At 37.2% G+C, this 17,077-nt stretch overlaps 1 protein-coding gene across 1 annotated transcript in view; it reads left to right on the top strand.

Annotated features, from left to right (window-relative positions):
* cpped1 (calcineurin-like phosphoesterase domain containing 1) overlaps positions 1-7,513 on the top strand; it is a 39,494-nt gene extending 31,981 nt beyond the window's left edge. Inside the window, exon 4 of the mRNA XM_056255416.1 lies at positions 6,720-7,513. Within this exon, the coding sequence (XP_056111391.1) occupies positions 6,720-6,943 (224 nt within the window). The 3' untranslated portion in view covers positions 6,944-7,513. The remainder of the gene's footprint in view (positions 1-6,719) is intronic.
* Positions 7,514-17,077: the final 9,564 nt, after the last annotated feature.

The following is a 17,077-nucleotide window of genomic DNA, read 5'->3' as shown; positions in this document are numbered from 1 at the left end:
TATTCAACAGGCGGTTTTCGGTCCATTTTATTTCGCTTTGCAAATTCGCTTCCACAAATTCAGTGGTTCAAATTCGACAGTAAATTCAACATTGACATCCAGGAGCTGCAGGAAAAGTAGTAGATTACCGAGCATAATCTCCATCTGCTGTTAGTCGACCACACCAGCAGGGGGTGCAAGCGCGTGTTGTTGACGAAGACCAGAGCAACAGTTAGTGCAAGCCATTCATTCATAAAAACTTATTTACAAAAATGTAAGTGTATTTGTGATTATTATGACGTCTGTTTTATGTGAAATTCAGTGTGTTCACGATTACTTTTCCTGTGTAGCCTACATGCATCTTTCTCTACCATGAACGATAATGTTATTCCCCCGATGCGGATATACAGATCCAGTGTTACATTTGACATATTTCTCTTGGTTTTTTAGTTGCCTTCACCTTATATTGCAGCGATGTGCTGCATGCAGTACTAGGGTTTGGTTTCCCTCAATATGTCAGGATTCCCCTGCTGGACATATAAAACGCTTAACGTAACTTAATGGACATAAAAGACCAAACTCGCAGGCTAGCAGATGGACTCAGAATATGAATTTAACGCGCAAAGTTTAATGCTGAGCGTTTCCCAGTGATATACTGGCATAAATTTGGTTTGACATTGGACATTCGCACATTTAGGGACCGTCTCTAAAGTTACATACGACATTGGTATACACGTTTCTAACTTAAATACCATTTGAAAAGAACGACTTACAGTCATAAAACCAACTGTAAAGTGTTCGTGTAGGTGTCAGGCTCAGGCATAATGCGCAATTTATTCAAATAGATTGAAGTTTGCTATTGAAGTTAGAAACGTTTAGGCCTATAGGACTTGTTACTTTAGAGACGGTCCCTAAATGTGCGAATGTCAACCCAATTTTACATTTAGTCTTTTAGCTGGCACTTTTATCCAAAGCGACTAGTTAAGCTAACAATATAGAACAACAATATGAAAGTGCTACTTCCCAGTTTAATCTAATGCAGTATATGTACAATACATACTTTCCAAATAAGGTGCGAGTTTGGTCTTTTATATCACTGTACTGTAGTCCATTAAGCTACGTTAAAGGGATACTCCACCAGTTTTTCTTATTAAACTATGTTATTCCCTTAACTAAGACGAGTTGATACATACCTCTCTCGTCTCAGTGCGTGCACTATATCGCTCTGTATTGCCGCAAAACTATGTTAGCACTTAGCTTAGCCCATGCATTAAATATGGGCCAAGCAGAGAAGCGACCAAACACTTCCACGTTTTCCCTATGTAAACACAGTTACTCGAGTAGTGTAACTTGACCTGGGCTGGTGACACAAAATAAACCGTTGCGCTTTTCTAAGCGTTTAAAATTGATGACTATATTGTATGGCGGAATACCATAACAAGTGCTTTTGAGCACTTCGACTTGGCGCAATAATATCTTCACTCGTGAAAAGTCCCGGCTCCCGCTTCCTCTCCCCCTCCCTCTGACATTTCCGTCAATACAACCAACGTGACTTTTACTACCTGTGCTGTGCTATTAGCAAACTGCAGATCATTTGCAATGGCGGACTTTGTAGATGATTATGACTTCTTTGTAGAAGACCCAGAGCCATATCTGTTTGAACCCGAGTACACAGAGGAGGAATTAGCTCTTATGGACCGGGAGAGGGAAAGATATGATCCAGAACAGACCGGAGCTTTCCCGAAAGCAGCTAACCAAGCTCTCCGCTGTATGTGGTGTGTTGGAATTCGGTGAAAAATGACAGCACTATGTACATTCTCCTTATTTTCACAACCCTTTACGATGCACGTTTTAACCATGATTGTATACAAACTAGCTTCCAACAACCTGTTACTTCGTCAACTCCGCTCAAACTACTACTACCGGCGCATGTCACGTTGGTTGTAATGACGGAAATGAGAGGGAGGGGGAGAGGAAGCGGGAGCCGGGACTTTTCACGAGTGAAGATATTATTGCGAGTCGAAGTGCTCAAAAGCACTTGTTATGGTATTCCGCCATACAATATAGTCATCAATTTTAAACGCTTAGAAAAGCGCAACGGTTTATTTTGTGTCACCAGCCCAGGTCAAGTTACACTACTCGAGTAACTGTGTTTACATAGGGAAAACGTGGAAGTGTTTGGTCGCTTCTCTGCTTGGCCCATATTTAATGCATGGGCTAAGCTAAGTGCTAACATAGTTTTGCGGCAATACAGAGCGATATAGTGCACGCACTGAGACGAGAGAGGTATGTATCAACTCGTCTTAGTTAAGGGAATAACATAGTTTAATAAGTTTAATAAGAAAAACTGGTGGAGTATCCCTTTAAGCGCTTAAGTCCTGACGGAATTCGGGGAATCTTTGAGTATGATGATGTATTGAGGGAAACAGATTATAATCCCGTTCACTGTAGAAAAGGCTGATAACATAAGGCTACACAGGGAAAGTAACAATGAATGAAACATAAAAACAGCTTTTGTGCCTTTAGATATCATCTTTTCCGCATATATACTGACCCAGATAATCGTCACAAAAAACGTAATGCATGCTGAGTTTTTATGAATGAATGGCTTGCTCTAGTCTAACTGTTGCTCTGGTCTTCTCAACAACACGCGCTTGCACCCCCTGCTGGTGTGGTCGACTGACAGCAGATGGAGATTATGCTCGGTAATCTACTACTTTTCCTGCAGCTCCTGGATGTCAACGTTGAATTTACTGTCGAATTAGAACCACTGAATTTGTGGAAGCGAATTTGCAAAGCGAAATAAAATGGACCGAAAACCGCCTGTTGAATATTATAGGTTGTATTTTTAATCAGTTTGAATATTTTGGAAGTGAAATATGAAAGGTGAATATGGATTATTGAAATTTTACTAATGAAAATGTGTTTGAAATGTTTTGATTTGAAATATTCACAGCTTAAATATTCAACCATGCTAAATTTCAGCCTATAAAAATACAAGCCCTAAAAATACAATGCATTAAAATACAAGCAGGGTTAATGCAATGCATATTTTTTTCAAGTAGTGCAATTCAACAGGCTTTTTGTTTCAAAAACATTTGGGATTATTTTACTTCCATATTTTTGGCACCTTTGCTCTGTCTGAATGAAAAATTCATGCGAGATTTTGTTTCCTGCTTCCAAATGCATCCATTACCTCAGTATGGGGGTACCACCTTTTCAAAATTCTCTTCAGAAATGAACCCTCGGCTGAACTGTGGAAGAGCCACCTCCAATCTCACTTCCTTCACAATAGAGAGAGCTTATTTGTGCCTTTCCCTCTGGGTGACTTGTTTGATGAACTATAGTGATTCTGCATTCGGTTCATTTCTTTAAATTCCTGAATGGCAGAGCCTCGGCCACTGCTGCATGAGAAGCTTCACAATGGTTATGCAGATCAACGGGGAAACTGAATCTAAAGCGGCCCCCACCATGCCGATATGGATTTTCAGTCTATCAGCATGGAGACACGGTCAATCAGACAGGAAATTCAGTTGATTCAGTTGCAGTGTTGAGCTCATGGCCTCATGTTGGTTTGATCAGCGTCTTGTGTATTGTAAGCGGATTTACAGTCAAAGAACCAGATATGATGAATGAAGACCCGGGGTCAAGAGTGTAGTCAATTGAAGAAAAGTTTTACTGAAGATAGTTTGTAGTTTCATCAGGCAGAAGTCAGCTTCAAGACTCACAAGGAGTTCGTAGGCCGCCCCGCTAACAGTTACAAAGATCACAGCAATTATACCCTTCACCAAGGTCTAAGCTACGTCATTACTTCAGGTTGAATGATTCTGATTGGCTAAGAAATAGATAAACATAGTAATTTTCCACACATGGACTGATGGGCCGTAGCACATCTCCATAGTCTGTAAGACTGCCACCAGGACCCTGAGTTAGGTACCAGTGATCCTCCGAGGTCACAAGACCCTCTCTCTAGGTGCCAGCATGTCGAAGAAAACAAGTTAGTCCATCTCCAATAATGTCACTTGTTCCTTAACCTGTAACCAAGAATACTAACACAGACACCGACACACAGCTTCTTCAAGGTTGGATTTAGCCAGGCTCTAATGATAAACGGGAGAGTCTTCTCAAAACATCAAGATAATACGTTCTTTCTCTCAATGAGCAGACTGATCTCATGAAATGGCGTATGTATGACACGCCATTTTGTATTTCCTTTTTTGGCGTGCTATCAACACACATAATCGCTTTTCAGCGTGTTTATCAACGCCGTTGACTTAACGTTACATTACTGTATATATAAATATATGACCTACCCAAACCCCGTCCCTAAACCTACCCGTCACTGGGGTTAATACCATTTATGAGTCTTCCCCTACCATCCTAGGAAAAAAAATATCGCTCCCCAGATGTAGATCTACATTTTGCTTCGTTTCCCTAGGACATTTAACGGCGTGTACATACACGCGGATAGCTCAAAATGCGTATAGATAACACGCCACTTGACTTGAAAGTGGCGTGTATGTTTACGCAAAGTCATGATGCCATGTTGCAGACGCAATGAGAGGACACTTTAATCTAACAGTAAAGTAAAGACTTTAGCTAAGAAATGGTCAAACTATTGGTTCCAATGACCCTTGTGACCTATAGTCATCATGGTACCCTAGAAGAACATATACTGTATATGTTATAACACATGTTGAAGACCTTTCTCAACAAAACGAGTCCATATTTCATTTCCGGAAGCCGGGCTAAATGAGCAAGCACTGTCTTGCATGGACTAGACCCGCAAATACAGACATTAGAGAATACATGAAAGGAACATTTCAGTAATCACTCTGGTAACTTCTATAACAAAGTAAAATCTCATTAGCCTAGAGAAGTCAATCGACTCATTTAATATTTACAAGTAAAAATTTTGATTAATACCTTGATTATAATCACTCATTAGATATACATTGAAGCAGCAGTGGATTCCAGAATCCACCCCTTCAGTATAAATGTGGTCCACGTTCCAGCTCATACTGGCCAAGAAACAGACTGCTTAGACTGGAAGAGACCATCTGAAGGATGTGTATATACCGTTCAAAAGTTTGTAGATTTTTCAAAATATGTTTGAAAAAAGTGTCTTATGCTCAACATAGCTGATACAGAAAAACAGTCTGTGAAATGTTATTAATTTAAAGTATTATATATATATATATATTCCTAGATAACATATATAATGAAATTATAATATAATATTGTAGTATATATTAATAATTATCCCTGTCATGACAAAGCTGATTTTTCAGCATCATTACTCCAGTCTTCAGTGTCTCATGATCCTTCAGAAATCATTCTAATATGTTGATTTGGTGCTCAAGATTGTTTTATTTATTATTATTATCAATGTTGAAAACTGTGGTGCCGATTTAATATATTTGTGGAAACTGATGTTTTTTTCAGGATTTTACTAAGCTCAAATGAACAGCATTTATTTGAAATATAAATCTTTCGTAACATTATAAATGTTTTACTGTCACTTTATTGATTTGATGCATTCTTGCTGAATTAAATTATTAATTTCTTAATGGTCTCAAACTTTTCCAGTACGCACCATTTAGCAGTGGTCACATTAAACGATATTGTATATATGTGTAATTTAAAAAAAAAGATATGTTAGATGTGTGCAATTAAAAAAAATATTTTTGACAAGCAGCAGAAAATGTGTATGGACTCTGTAAAAAGCATTTCTACCTTTCCAAAAGTAATAAGTACTCTGAAAATAAAGTGAAAAGTTCTGCTAATGTACATCTTGGGGCCGTTTACACAACACTGCTTTCAACTAAAAACAGAAAACAGCATTTTGGGGGCCTGAAAAGGAAAACTTTGGAAAACGGTTTTCATAGTGCAAGTTTTTGAAAACGATACCGCTATCAACTCCGTGTAAACTACAAAAACGCAAATTTGTAAAAACACAGACGTCATGCACATGCGTATTTTGTGTTTAGTCTACAGTCATGCGTGTTTGGCGCGAGTGCTCTGTAGTAAAAGAATGCATATGTGTGCAGGCACATTTCTTTCTTTACAAAGTGACATCACCAGCTACTGGCCTGGCAAGCACAATACAGCGTTTTTAGTCATTTTTGATGATTCATGTTAACAGGGATCGTTTTGTCAATGTTGTCATGTGTTCAAAAAAAAAAAACGTTTCAGTTTTTTTGTACATTGTTGTCGTGTAAACGTACTAGTTCACTGAAGCACCTCAAACAAAACTCTCAAAACTGGAAGAAGTTCTTTCAGTGATCTAACTAACCTTGCAAACGTTGCCAAATCCAGCTATTTATTTAATCCCTAAAAACAGCTTGAATCAACCTGGTAAACACACCTTGATTTCAATGGATTTATACATCTAAAGAGACTTCCATTTGGATTCAAATAAAGTTTTTAAATCAGTTGATGCATTTATTGGGAGTTGAACCCTTGGCTTGACACTAGAGTTGCTACTGCCATGCTCTACTGTTCGAGCGACAGGAAGTTGTAACGAGTCAGCCAATCAGATTAGAGCTTGCCGAATTGAGAAAGTACCCTCCATTTTTGTAAACAATATGCATCAGTCGTCATCAAATGGACTGTGGGCATCTGTAGGTGCGAAGCCGAGACTAATGTGATCATGAATTGACTATTGTGTGTGATTTCACTGGGGAATGATTTTCAAATGATGTCATTTGTTAGTGATATCAACCTGTGTCTCATTTCAGGGGTGAAAGCTGTGTTCTCTGGTCACTACCACAGAAATGCAGGAGGATGCCATGATGGGCTGGATATGGTGGTGAGCTCAGCAGTGGGTTGTCAGTTGGGGAATGACACTCACGGTGTGCGAGTGGTGGTAGTTACTGAAGATGATATCATCCATCGCTACCATAGTCTGGATCAATTAACCAAAAGAGGAATGGATGAAGACCTGAAGAAATTGTTGGTTTGAAACCACCTCCAGTTAAATAATCATGCAGTCATGTCTTTATCTTCAACATTCATTATAGAAACTGAGCCGTTATTTGTACATTTAGAGATTTCAGGTTTTTTTTTGTGTTTTTTCACAGGGACGAACGTTCTTGCGTTCTGTATACATTAGCAATACATTAGCCACTTTTGATCTTTGATACTCACATCATCTGTCTCCACACTTTAATCATGCAAATGCGTCTGAGAATTCATTTAAATCACCTCATCATACTAATGGAGTGAGGAAATGCTAGGGTACAATGGTAGTTTAATAGTGCTGAACATTTTGGATGACAGTTTGATGAGTTCACTCTTTGCTCCTCTCTGCTCATTACTCTGTTCCATCTCTGGGAGGAGGGAAGAGGGGATCTCCATGGTAACTATTGAAAGACATGGCTGCGTTGACCGGGACATCGAGTCACTTGTACTGTGGGTGGATCACCGAAAACATAATTGCTGACCTCACCTCACACTTGGACGGATGCAACCGAGTGTGACTGAACAACTTAAACGGCAGACGTACAGCAATAAATACATTTTAAATGACCAAGCTCTTGTCTAAATTCAATCTGAAAAAAATCAGACCTCATGTCTTCCTCACCAGTGTCATTCATGCTAAATTAAACTGGATGTTTTCCAGCTTTCTCTGGATCTTTCCGTGTAATATTTATATGTAATGTCTAATGCTATGACCACACAGAGGGGTTCAAAAGACATTCAGTTGGAGTGAAAAGTTGAACTGAAAAAAACTGAACATGATTATCAGAATGATTTAGCATTTTATTTGTGCTCCTTTTGCTTTAATAGCGGACACTTGAGTTGCATGGACATTTGCTTCACTGTACAAAGGTGTTCACATGATCAATGTTGCAATTTTACAGTTACACTACAATAAGGTATAACTGTTAACTAACATGAACGAGTAATGAGCAGTATATTTTTATTGCATTTATTAACCTTTGTTAATGTTAGTTAATAAAAGTACATTTGTTCATTGTGTATGTTCGTTTAGAGTACATTAACTAATGTCGATGGACACTATGATTTATTGTAGTAGTAAATGTTAAAATTAACATTAAGATATTAATATATGTTGGACTATTGTTTGTTCGTTAGTAACTAATGTTAACAGATGAAACCTTATTGTAACATGTTGGCTAATTTACTTGATTAGTGACCTAGAAATCTGAAACATTTCTTATTCAGTTTATGGTATGTTTCTTTGTTTTAATTCTATAATTGACAGGTTTAATAGAATTAGATTTTGAATTCCGCACATGGTTGTATTTTTGTACTGTTCTTTAAATTAAAAAAAATGTAATGCTTTGTCTGTTGTCTCTATTTTCACAAATGAGCGTTTATTTTTAAGAGGTTTATGATTTGAATATAGGGCACCAGAATGGAACTACAATTCACACAAATATGCCTGAAATAAAAATTTGCAGCAGTCGTTAAAAATCTAGTCGCCACTGGCGAGATTTGAAAATAGGCTATTGGTGCCTCCAGATAATTGCCATTTTTACTGTAATACACTCCTGAGCCATAAATGACAAAAATATTTAGGTCTTTAATGGTCTTAACCATTTTAATCGCACTGGTCAAGACATTAGCAAGAATTACACTAATACTGTAGATAAAGTAACGTAACACGGAATATCCTTCCCCAACTTGCAGACGCCTTTTTACAGGAAGAAGAATCAAGTGTTGTTGCACTCAGTGTAATGGCTTCAAACTTCACGAGCTAGCTGAAAAATGTCTCCCAGTTCAATTGAGTTCATTTGAATATTCACTTTAGGATTTAAATCTGATGGACTTGTTCTCAAGCCACTTCTTGGTTGTCTTTGCAATTTGGGCAAAAGCATTGTCTTGTTGAAAAATAACATCCGATCATTCCTCTTTATATAAGAGGCATTAAATTACTTTTCACAGTGAAGCAGCTCACCAATACCAATAGCTAAAAAGGCTCCTCGAACAATGACACCTCTTCCAGTGGTAGAGATGCATTTATCATTATTTCTCAGCAGATTTGTAAAGACACAGCTCTGGATCATCACCATGCAACTCGTGTTTCGTTGTGATTCATCACTCCACACATAACTTCCCATATTCTGCCAAAAACATCATTCTGTCTTGGCTTTTTAAATAGTGCATTCGCTTACATTTTGCTTTTTCATCGCAATAATTTATGGTTAAGACGATGAAAAGCTTAGTGTTTGTTTAACCATTTTGGGCGTGGCCCATTAAAAAAAAAATCTTATTTTAGTAGTGTACAGCTATGAGTCTGCACATGTAATGCCTGATTCACAAAGCTTCAAACTGGCTTATGAGTTTGGGATTTGAATCAGACTCACTCGCTTAAATCATTAGAGCTGTTACTGAGTGCACAGCTGACTCCCTTACTGAACCGCGGGTCATTTTTCATTTATGTCAAACCAGAAACGGCCACTGTCTTATGTAAGACTTAAATTATTCTATTTACTGACTTCTTGTTCATATGACACAATATAGTGGCAATATATCTAAAACAAAGACATTCAAGACATTGTTGGATGGAAACGACTGTAAGAAAAACTTGGTTTGGGAATAAAACTAAGGTAGGTGACATGTTGAAACAATATTTCACTTTTTTATTCAAACAAGCAGGAATATTGGTAACACTCTACAATAAGGTTTCAATTGTTAGCATATAACTACAATCTTAATGTTAATCTCAACATTTAACCTATAATACATTTTTAAGATCCAAAGTTGTATCTGTTAAAATTAGTTATTACACTCTGAGCAAGAACATGAACATTTTTATTAACTAACATTGACAAATGTTGATCAATGCTTTATGACTATATTGCACATTGTTAGTTCATTAGTCAATGCATTAACTAATGTTCATGAGACCTTATTGCAAAGTGTTACCGAAGTATTCTTATGATGATATAATGATATTTAAATGGCACAAATACAATCAGGATCACCAGAGTGACAGAATCAAATTGGGGGAAAATAGTCCGTAAATGAATCGGCAATAGAAAGAAAATACCTTTCAGTGTTTCATCCATTACACAAAACAATCTTTCCCATTGCAAAGACCTGATTCAGTGAACCTAGGAATAAAATGTCCCTTGTCATGTTTCCTTGTGTTCTCTCTAGCTTCTTCCTGTGGCAGCTGTTGTATATTAAAAGCATCATCCTGTGCTTTTTGTTCTGATCTCAAGCCCGAGGGCAAGTAATCAGTATGTCATTCTAAGATAGCATGCAGTACTCAAGGATGTACAACATAATATGATTTGTCCAGGTCAGTGACTACACAGTCATAATGGCCTTTGTTCTTACATCGATAATTTGGATGTCACAGTAAGTCAGCTGTAAAGAGTTGCACAGGTTTCTCTGTTACTGAGTTTTTAACTTGAGAAATTATTAGGCCATTTGTCAGTTTCTAAAGCAGTTTTTCTTGCCCATCCCACTTGCTTCTGACATAGACAGGCAGCATTGCATGTAGATGAATTCAGCTTTAGAACAGGAGGACATTTGACATTTAGCAGGTTGGTTTTCTTCACACAGCAGAATGAACTCCTACACTGAGTAAATCACAGGGCATCAACAGCCTGACTTATAAACCACCAATAATAACCACCTGCCGAATGGCCAAAACTGGCTTTATAACGGCCATATTGAAGAGTAAAATATCCTTTAAACAACAGTCAATTCCTGCCAGACCAATCAATTCCTGTTTTTAAATTTAATATTAAATCCATCAGTTTGTGGGATTCTAATTTGTGACTTTTCTGCAGGTTATAGCAGACGCCAGTAGGTGTTGGCAAGTGAATGGCTGCATCCGAAAGCGCATACTTCCCTACTATACAGGTAGGTGAAAAACAGTATGTGACAAAAGATGTCCAAAAATGTCAGAATTTCACAGTATTCAGAAAAGAGTAGGCAAAAAGTACCTGGATGACCTACTTCTTCCATACTACACACATTCATATATAGAACGTACTTTTTTTAGTAGCCATGAAGTAATTATTCAAAACAGTATGCGATTTCAAATTGCTGATTCATTGCTGAAATTGCTGATTCATTCAGGAATCAAAACACCACTGTATGTTGCTCTGAAACGTGCAACAGTTCTATTAATGCTTTATTTAGAAACTGTTTGCATTGGTGTAGCGAAACAAATTTGGCAATTATTGTAAATCTAAAATGTAAGTCACTGAATATGGAGAATGTTCCGATTCAATTTGAGCAACCGAACACATTACAACTGTATAAACATTTGTGGCTAGACTGTATGACTGCCAGACCGGATGTGATCTATTTAAAACTTTGTAATTCAAACTTTGAATGGAAAGTGAGAATTACCAATATTTTTTCACTAAAATGAAATTCTTTAAATAACATTATGTAAAATGTGTGGTTATAAAAGAATTCTCAGAGATAATTATTTACGTTGATTAGGCCTAGAAAAGCTGCTGTTTCTTTCAGACGTATTGGTGGCTATTTGGTTCGCATTTGGTGGCTGTTTGGTTATGTTATTCTTCAAACACTATTCCTGTAAAACGGGTGGTTATGAATAATTTTCTCCAAGGTAATTATTTAGGTTGATTAGGCCTAAGACCTAGTTTTTTTTCTTTCAGATCTATTGGTTGTAATTTTATTATTTTATTTTACTATGATGAATAAGCAGAAGGTACTGGCTGTTTCATAAACAATTTGAAAGTTTTGGCCAACTGCCACAAGGCCCTGTTTACACCTGGTATTAAGATGCGTTTTGGTCGACCATTCAGGTCTCACCGTTTCTCTCACCGTTCCTGATTTCTAAGATGTGTTAGGCGTTGTCTTGAGGCTATCAGAGCAGAAACAAAAGCTGCTGCTCTCCTTGTGTTTTTCTCTTTTCTCCAATCGTGTTCATGTCAATTGTGTGAGCTTATTTCATCCATTAGATCGAAAGATCTGAAAATGTCCATACATTTACCCACCCATAGACCCTCCCCTCAAAGAAATCAGGACAGAAGTGGTTGAAAGTGGACAAAAGATACAGATTTATACACCAGGTGTTAACGGGAATGTGTTTCCCTCGTCTACTTGTGGTCAGATCGACCAATACACATATTAATACCAGGTGTGAACAGGATAAATTGTCAAAATGTGACAATCGTACGCGAATGTCAGCGATAGTGGAAAGGCAGCCTATAATGTCGGCATGAAACGGAAGATGTGAGTCTTTTCTTGCCCATTGTGACAAATGCCAGAGTGAAATGGCTTCTCGAACAACAACAACAGAAAAATGTACGGGGCTTGATTGTGTCCATCGTGAATTGATTGGATTGTTATGGTGTGTTGTGATCTCATGTAAATGTGACAGGTTGTCCCGACCCGCATTCACACCAGTCATCACAGAAGAGAAAAGATATTGTTGCAAGAAGGAGAGGAAGTTATTTTGATTAAAGATTACAAGCGCTCATGCTTTTTTTTATATACATAATTATGTGCATGGATAAATCCTGCAACATTCCATTTAAAAAAAGAATTGTTCATTTTGATTTCATGGTGATTTCAATACCTGGAAAAAGCCATCCTTTAGCATTCTTATTCAGCCAGCCAAACCTTGACCCCTCATTGTTTTCTAACTAAAATTCCCTCTTTTCCATCAAAATAAAGTTTCTGAAGTGAGAACTTTCCACAAGCCAACACTTCAGGTTGTCAGTCAGCCCTCATACAGAATTTGACCGATTGCTGCACTGTCTGCCCATCTGCACATGCTATTTCAGTGGAGTTGGACAGTAATAGAGTCATTTTCAGTATGCATTTGAGGTGGAGGGCACATTAGCAAAAACACACAGACACACACTACATCATTAAGATGCCTCATTGGCATTCCAAAATGACTTGGCCTATAAATACCTGTCAAAATAAGACTAGAAAACCCTATTCATTTTAGACGGATTGAGATGTTTAACCTCAAAACGTGCTTCTAATGCTGTGGAATGTGTGAACTTAAATGTGACCTTGTGTTGTTTATCCTTCTAAGCTCGGTGATTAATTTTGTATCTTTAATTGGAATTTCAACTCATTTTTAACATAGAAATGACTTGTGTTAATCATGTAGGTTTCTATATTTTACATTGTATGAACATTAATCCCTTTCTTACTGGTTAAAATCCAGTAAGAATCCTAATGCGGATAATCTGCCACCATATTTTCTCACACCGGGCAGCCTTGATTTTCATCCTCTGCCTCAATTAGATTATTACACATGATATTAATATTTGGAATAAAGGGAATTGCAGAAATGAGCTGATGTTTTTTAAAAGCGCCTCTTATCAGCCACACTGCAGTTTGGATTCAACACTAAGAGCTGTTTTTAAATTCACTGGCACAAAAACCGTCTCATCAAATGGAGCAGCTGGAGTATAATTTGTAGAAATATGAAATGTGTTTCCACTTTCAACCACAAACTTAGTTTTTATTTGTTCTACTGAAATGCACTATCTCTATTAGTGACTCACAGCAGTGCATTTTGAATGTGAGAGATTTTCCCCAAAACACTCTGTATTACTGATAGATCATTTATCATGTAACTAGCCAGTGTATTTTGTTAGAAGGCTTAAATTCCCATGAGAATTTTCCCTCAGTTGTTTTGGAGTTTACTTCATCAGGATCGCACTGTTCTCACTGTAACTTCATTTGGTAATGTGCAAACCAAATATACCGCAGTGTTATTCATGCACCTTGGTGACTTTAATCCAGTTTGTGGTAGACTCTGTCTCAAAGTTGATAGATCCTTTCAACTGACTCTCAGTCTCTCTCAAACCCCACTCTCCAAACATTTAAAGAGAAAGTTCACTGTAAAAAAATATATTCTGTCATCATTTACTCACCCTCATATCATTCCAAACCTGTATGACTTCTTTTTTCAGTGGAAAATATCAATAGGGATTCAATGTTATTTTGGACCCCATTGACATCTTGTATGGACAATAACCTCTTCAGTAGGTTTAATCTTCTTTTATGTTCCACAGAAGAAAGAAAGTCATACAAGTTTGAAACGACATGAGTAAATGATGAAAAAATGTTGTTTTTTGGGTGAACTATCCCTTTAACCCTATAAGCCTTTGATACGCAAATATCCAAGGTCTCTAAATTATCAACATGATAAAAACTTTGCTGAAAAACCTGCAGTCCATAATCTACTGCATGCCTTCTTTTGTCTGACTGATAGTTTATACTTTTTTAGCAAGCCAAAAGCCTTTTAGTATAATTCTGAATCCATCCTCTGTTGGGTCATGGAACATGTGTCTTTTCGCTGTGAAATCTGATTTTTATGAAGTAAATGTAGGAACAACTTTTATATTGAAGTATTTTAAAACGAAAATTTACTGGATTGAAGCAATATACAGATGTCAAATTGTTTCTAGATTAGTGTGCAGAGTGCAATTTTAAATAATTGCAAAAAGCTTCATTGGCAACTTTATCACAAAAACCCAAATTTACCCTGGTACAAAATGACCAGCTAACATCATTTCACTAATCATATCATCAGCATATAGTAAACTATGAACAAGTACTGGTCAGGAGAAATTGCTCTATCGTTCTGACTGGATTACAAGAACAGAATGGTTGCTATAAATGGAGGGAAGAAGAGCTTTTGCTTTTACTGTATGTCAAGAAGGGCAGCAAAAAAGCCACTTCTCTCCAAGAAAAACATCAGGGACAGACTGAAATTCTGCAGGATGTATAAGGATTGGACAGCAGAAGACTGGTCTGGTGCAAAGTTATTTTTTCTGATGAAGCCTGATTTTTTTGTGACACATGAAAGAATTTATTGTCCGGAGAAGGAAGGGTGAACGCTACTATGAGTCCTGTGTCGTGCCAACAGTGAAGCATCCTGAGACCATCCATGTGTGGTTGCTTTTCATCCGAGGGAGGCTCTCTTACAATTCTGCCCAAAAACACCGCCATGAATAAAGACTGGTATCAAAACGTCCTGCAAGAGCAACTTCTCACAACGATCCAGAAGCCTTTTGGTGATGATACGTGCATCTTCCAGCATGATGAGGCTAGAGTGATAATGAAGTGGCTTAGAGATCATTATAAAATTTTGGATCTGTGGCCAGGCAACACCCCGGATTTTAAACTCATAGAGAACCTGTAGTCAGTCCTTAAAAAGGCGAGTGGACAAGCAAAGACCCCAAAAAATGGTGATCGATTCCGAGGACTAATAAGGCAAGAATGGATTGCCATCAGTCAGGAATGGATTTGGCCCAGAAGCAGATATCCAGCATACCAGAGCGAATTGCAGAGGTTATGAAGACAAAAGGTCAACACTGTAAATATAGACTCCATTTATTGAATGTTTTTCCAATAAAAGCCTTTAAAACTTATGAAATGCTTATCATTGTTTTCCAGTATACCATAGAAACATGTGAAAAAATAATCTACACTGAAGCAGCAAACTTTGCGAAAGACAAAATGTCACTGCCAATACTTTTGGCAACAGCTGTAGGTTTACTTTATCCATACATCTTTTTTAATCATATTAAAATGTGAGTATCAAATATGATACAAACAAAATCATATTCTCCTATATCATAATGAGCCATAAACGCCTGGTGTATCAAATATGATACTATTTAAAAAAATCACATAAGCAGACTTTTACTAAAGATTCAATGCATTGTTTCATTTCAAAAGATTGTTCTGTTATTTCATACGTCAGGCTTTACAGGGTTAAAGCGGCAGAGCAGGAACCCTGTTTACAGTGAGTGGAACATTTGGACTTGTTTTTAATGAGTCATTGACATTACTCTGTTTAAGAGCAGCGCACCTCATGTCACCCTTTGAAAAGACTGATAAAATCCACCTGCTCTCTGAGCCGCCGTCTTTTCCTGCCAGTCAGTCACCGCAATGCTACTGATTGTTTGTTTGCTTCCTCTCTCTCCTCTCCACCTCATATCATTCTAACATGGTGATGTTTGAGAATGGCTCATATTAAACTTTGAACCAGGTGGAATAAACGGTTCATCCTGGCTTACTTTCACTTCCAGCATTATATTAGGGCTTCCTCTCCTCGAGTGCTTAGTCAGTGACCTCAAAAAATAAAAACAAGCTCTTTGAAAAGCGGGACTCTTATTTTTTGCTTTCTGCCCTTCAGAACATCCAGATACAAAAAAATAGACCAGTGGTGCTCTTTCATGTTATTTGAGGTTACTTCATTTCAAACAAGAAACCAGAGCACTTGATGAGATGAGGGCTTCCTTAGACACAATCTGTACATGTTTCCCCCCTTTCTATTCATCTTTAACAAACAGCAAATATGCAAAATAAATAATGAAAGTGTCAGGCTGACAGAAGAATGCACTCAAGATTACTTGAGTAACCTTGAGAGATGCAGTTTATTTTCACTTCACTTTCTATCTTGACAATATATCAATATTGAAAGCTGAATGTCAACACCTTTACATTTGCATGGATAAATACATGGAGTCCAACTATGGAGAGTTTCTTACTAATTCATCTGTTTGCATAGATTTTCTGTATTTGCTACAGCATATTATTGAGTAATTATGTTGACTTAATAGCAATGTGAAAAGGATTTTCTCTTTATTTTCTCTGAATGAAAAAAAAATAATTATAAAAACATCCTGGTACATGCTATACTCTTCATAATAGCTCTTTAAATCCCTTTCCTATTTATTTTTTAAGCATGCCCCACTTAAACTGTGATAAACACTCTTTCAGCAGCACTCTACTGCTCTCTCAAGGCCATTAAGTAGCAATGCACACACTCATAGTGATTCATCATGATTTCTGCAGCCTTCTCAAATATTTGCAGGGAATAGAATAGAATAGAATAGAATAGAATAGAATAGAATAGGATATAATAGAATAGAATAGAATAGAATAGAACAGAACAGAACAGAACAGAACATAATAGAATAGAATAGAATAGAATAGAATAGAATAGAATAGAATAGAATAGAATATTTTACAGCTTTGGGAAATTGGGACATATGAGACATAGAGTCTGACCTGTACTGAGACATACAATAAATGCTTACTATAATCCGGAGAGTTGGTGGGGTGAATGGAGAATATTTAAAATAAACATAATAAATAG

This window comes from Rhinichthys klamathensis, unplaced genomic scaffold, assembly GCF_029890125.1.
Source record: "Rhinichthys klamathensis goyatoka isolate OS25496 unplaced genomic scaffold, OSU_Roscu_1.1 h1tg000121l_1, whole genome shotgun sequence".
NCBI classification, from domain to species: domain Eukaryota; kingdom Metazoa; phylum Chordata; class Actinopteri; order Cypriniformes; family Leuciscidae; genus Rhinichthys; species Rhinichthys klamathensis.
Note: the sequence above shows the minus strand (reverse complement) of the source record. Positions and strands in the feature narration are given on the sequence as shown.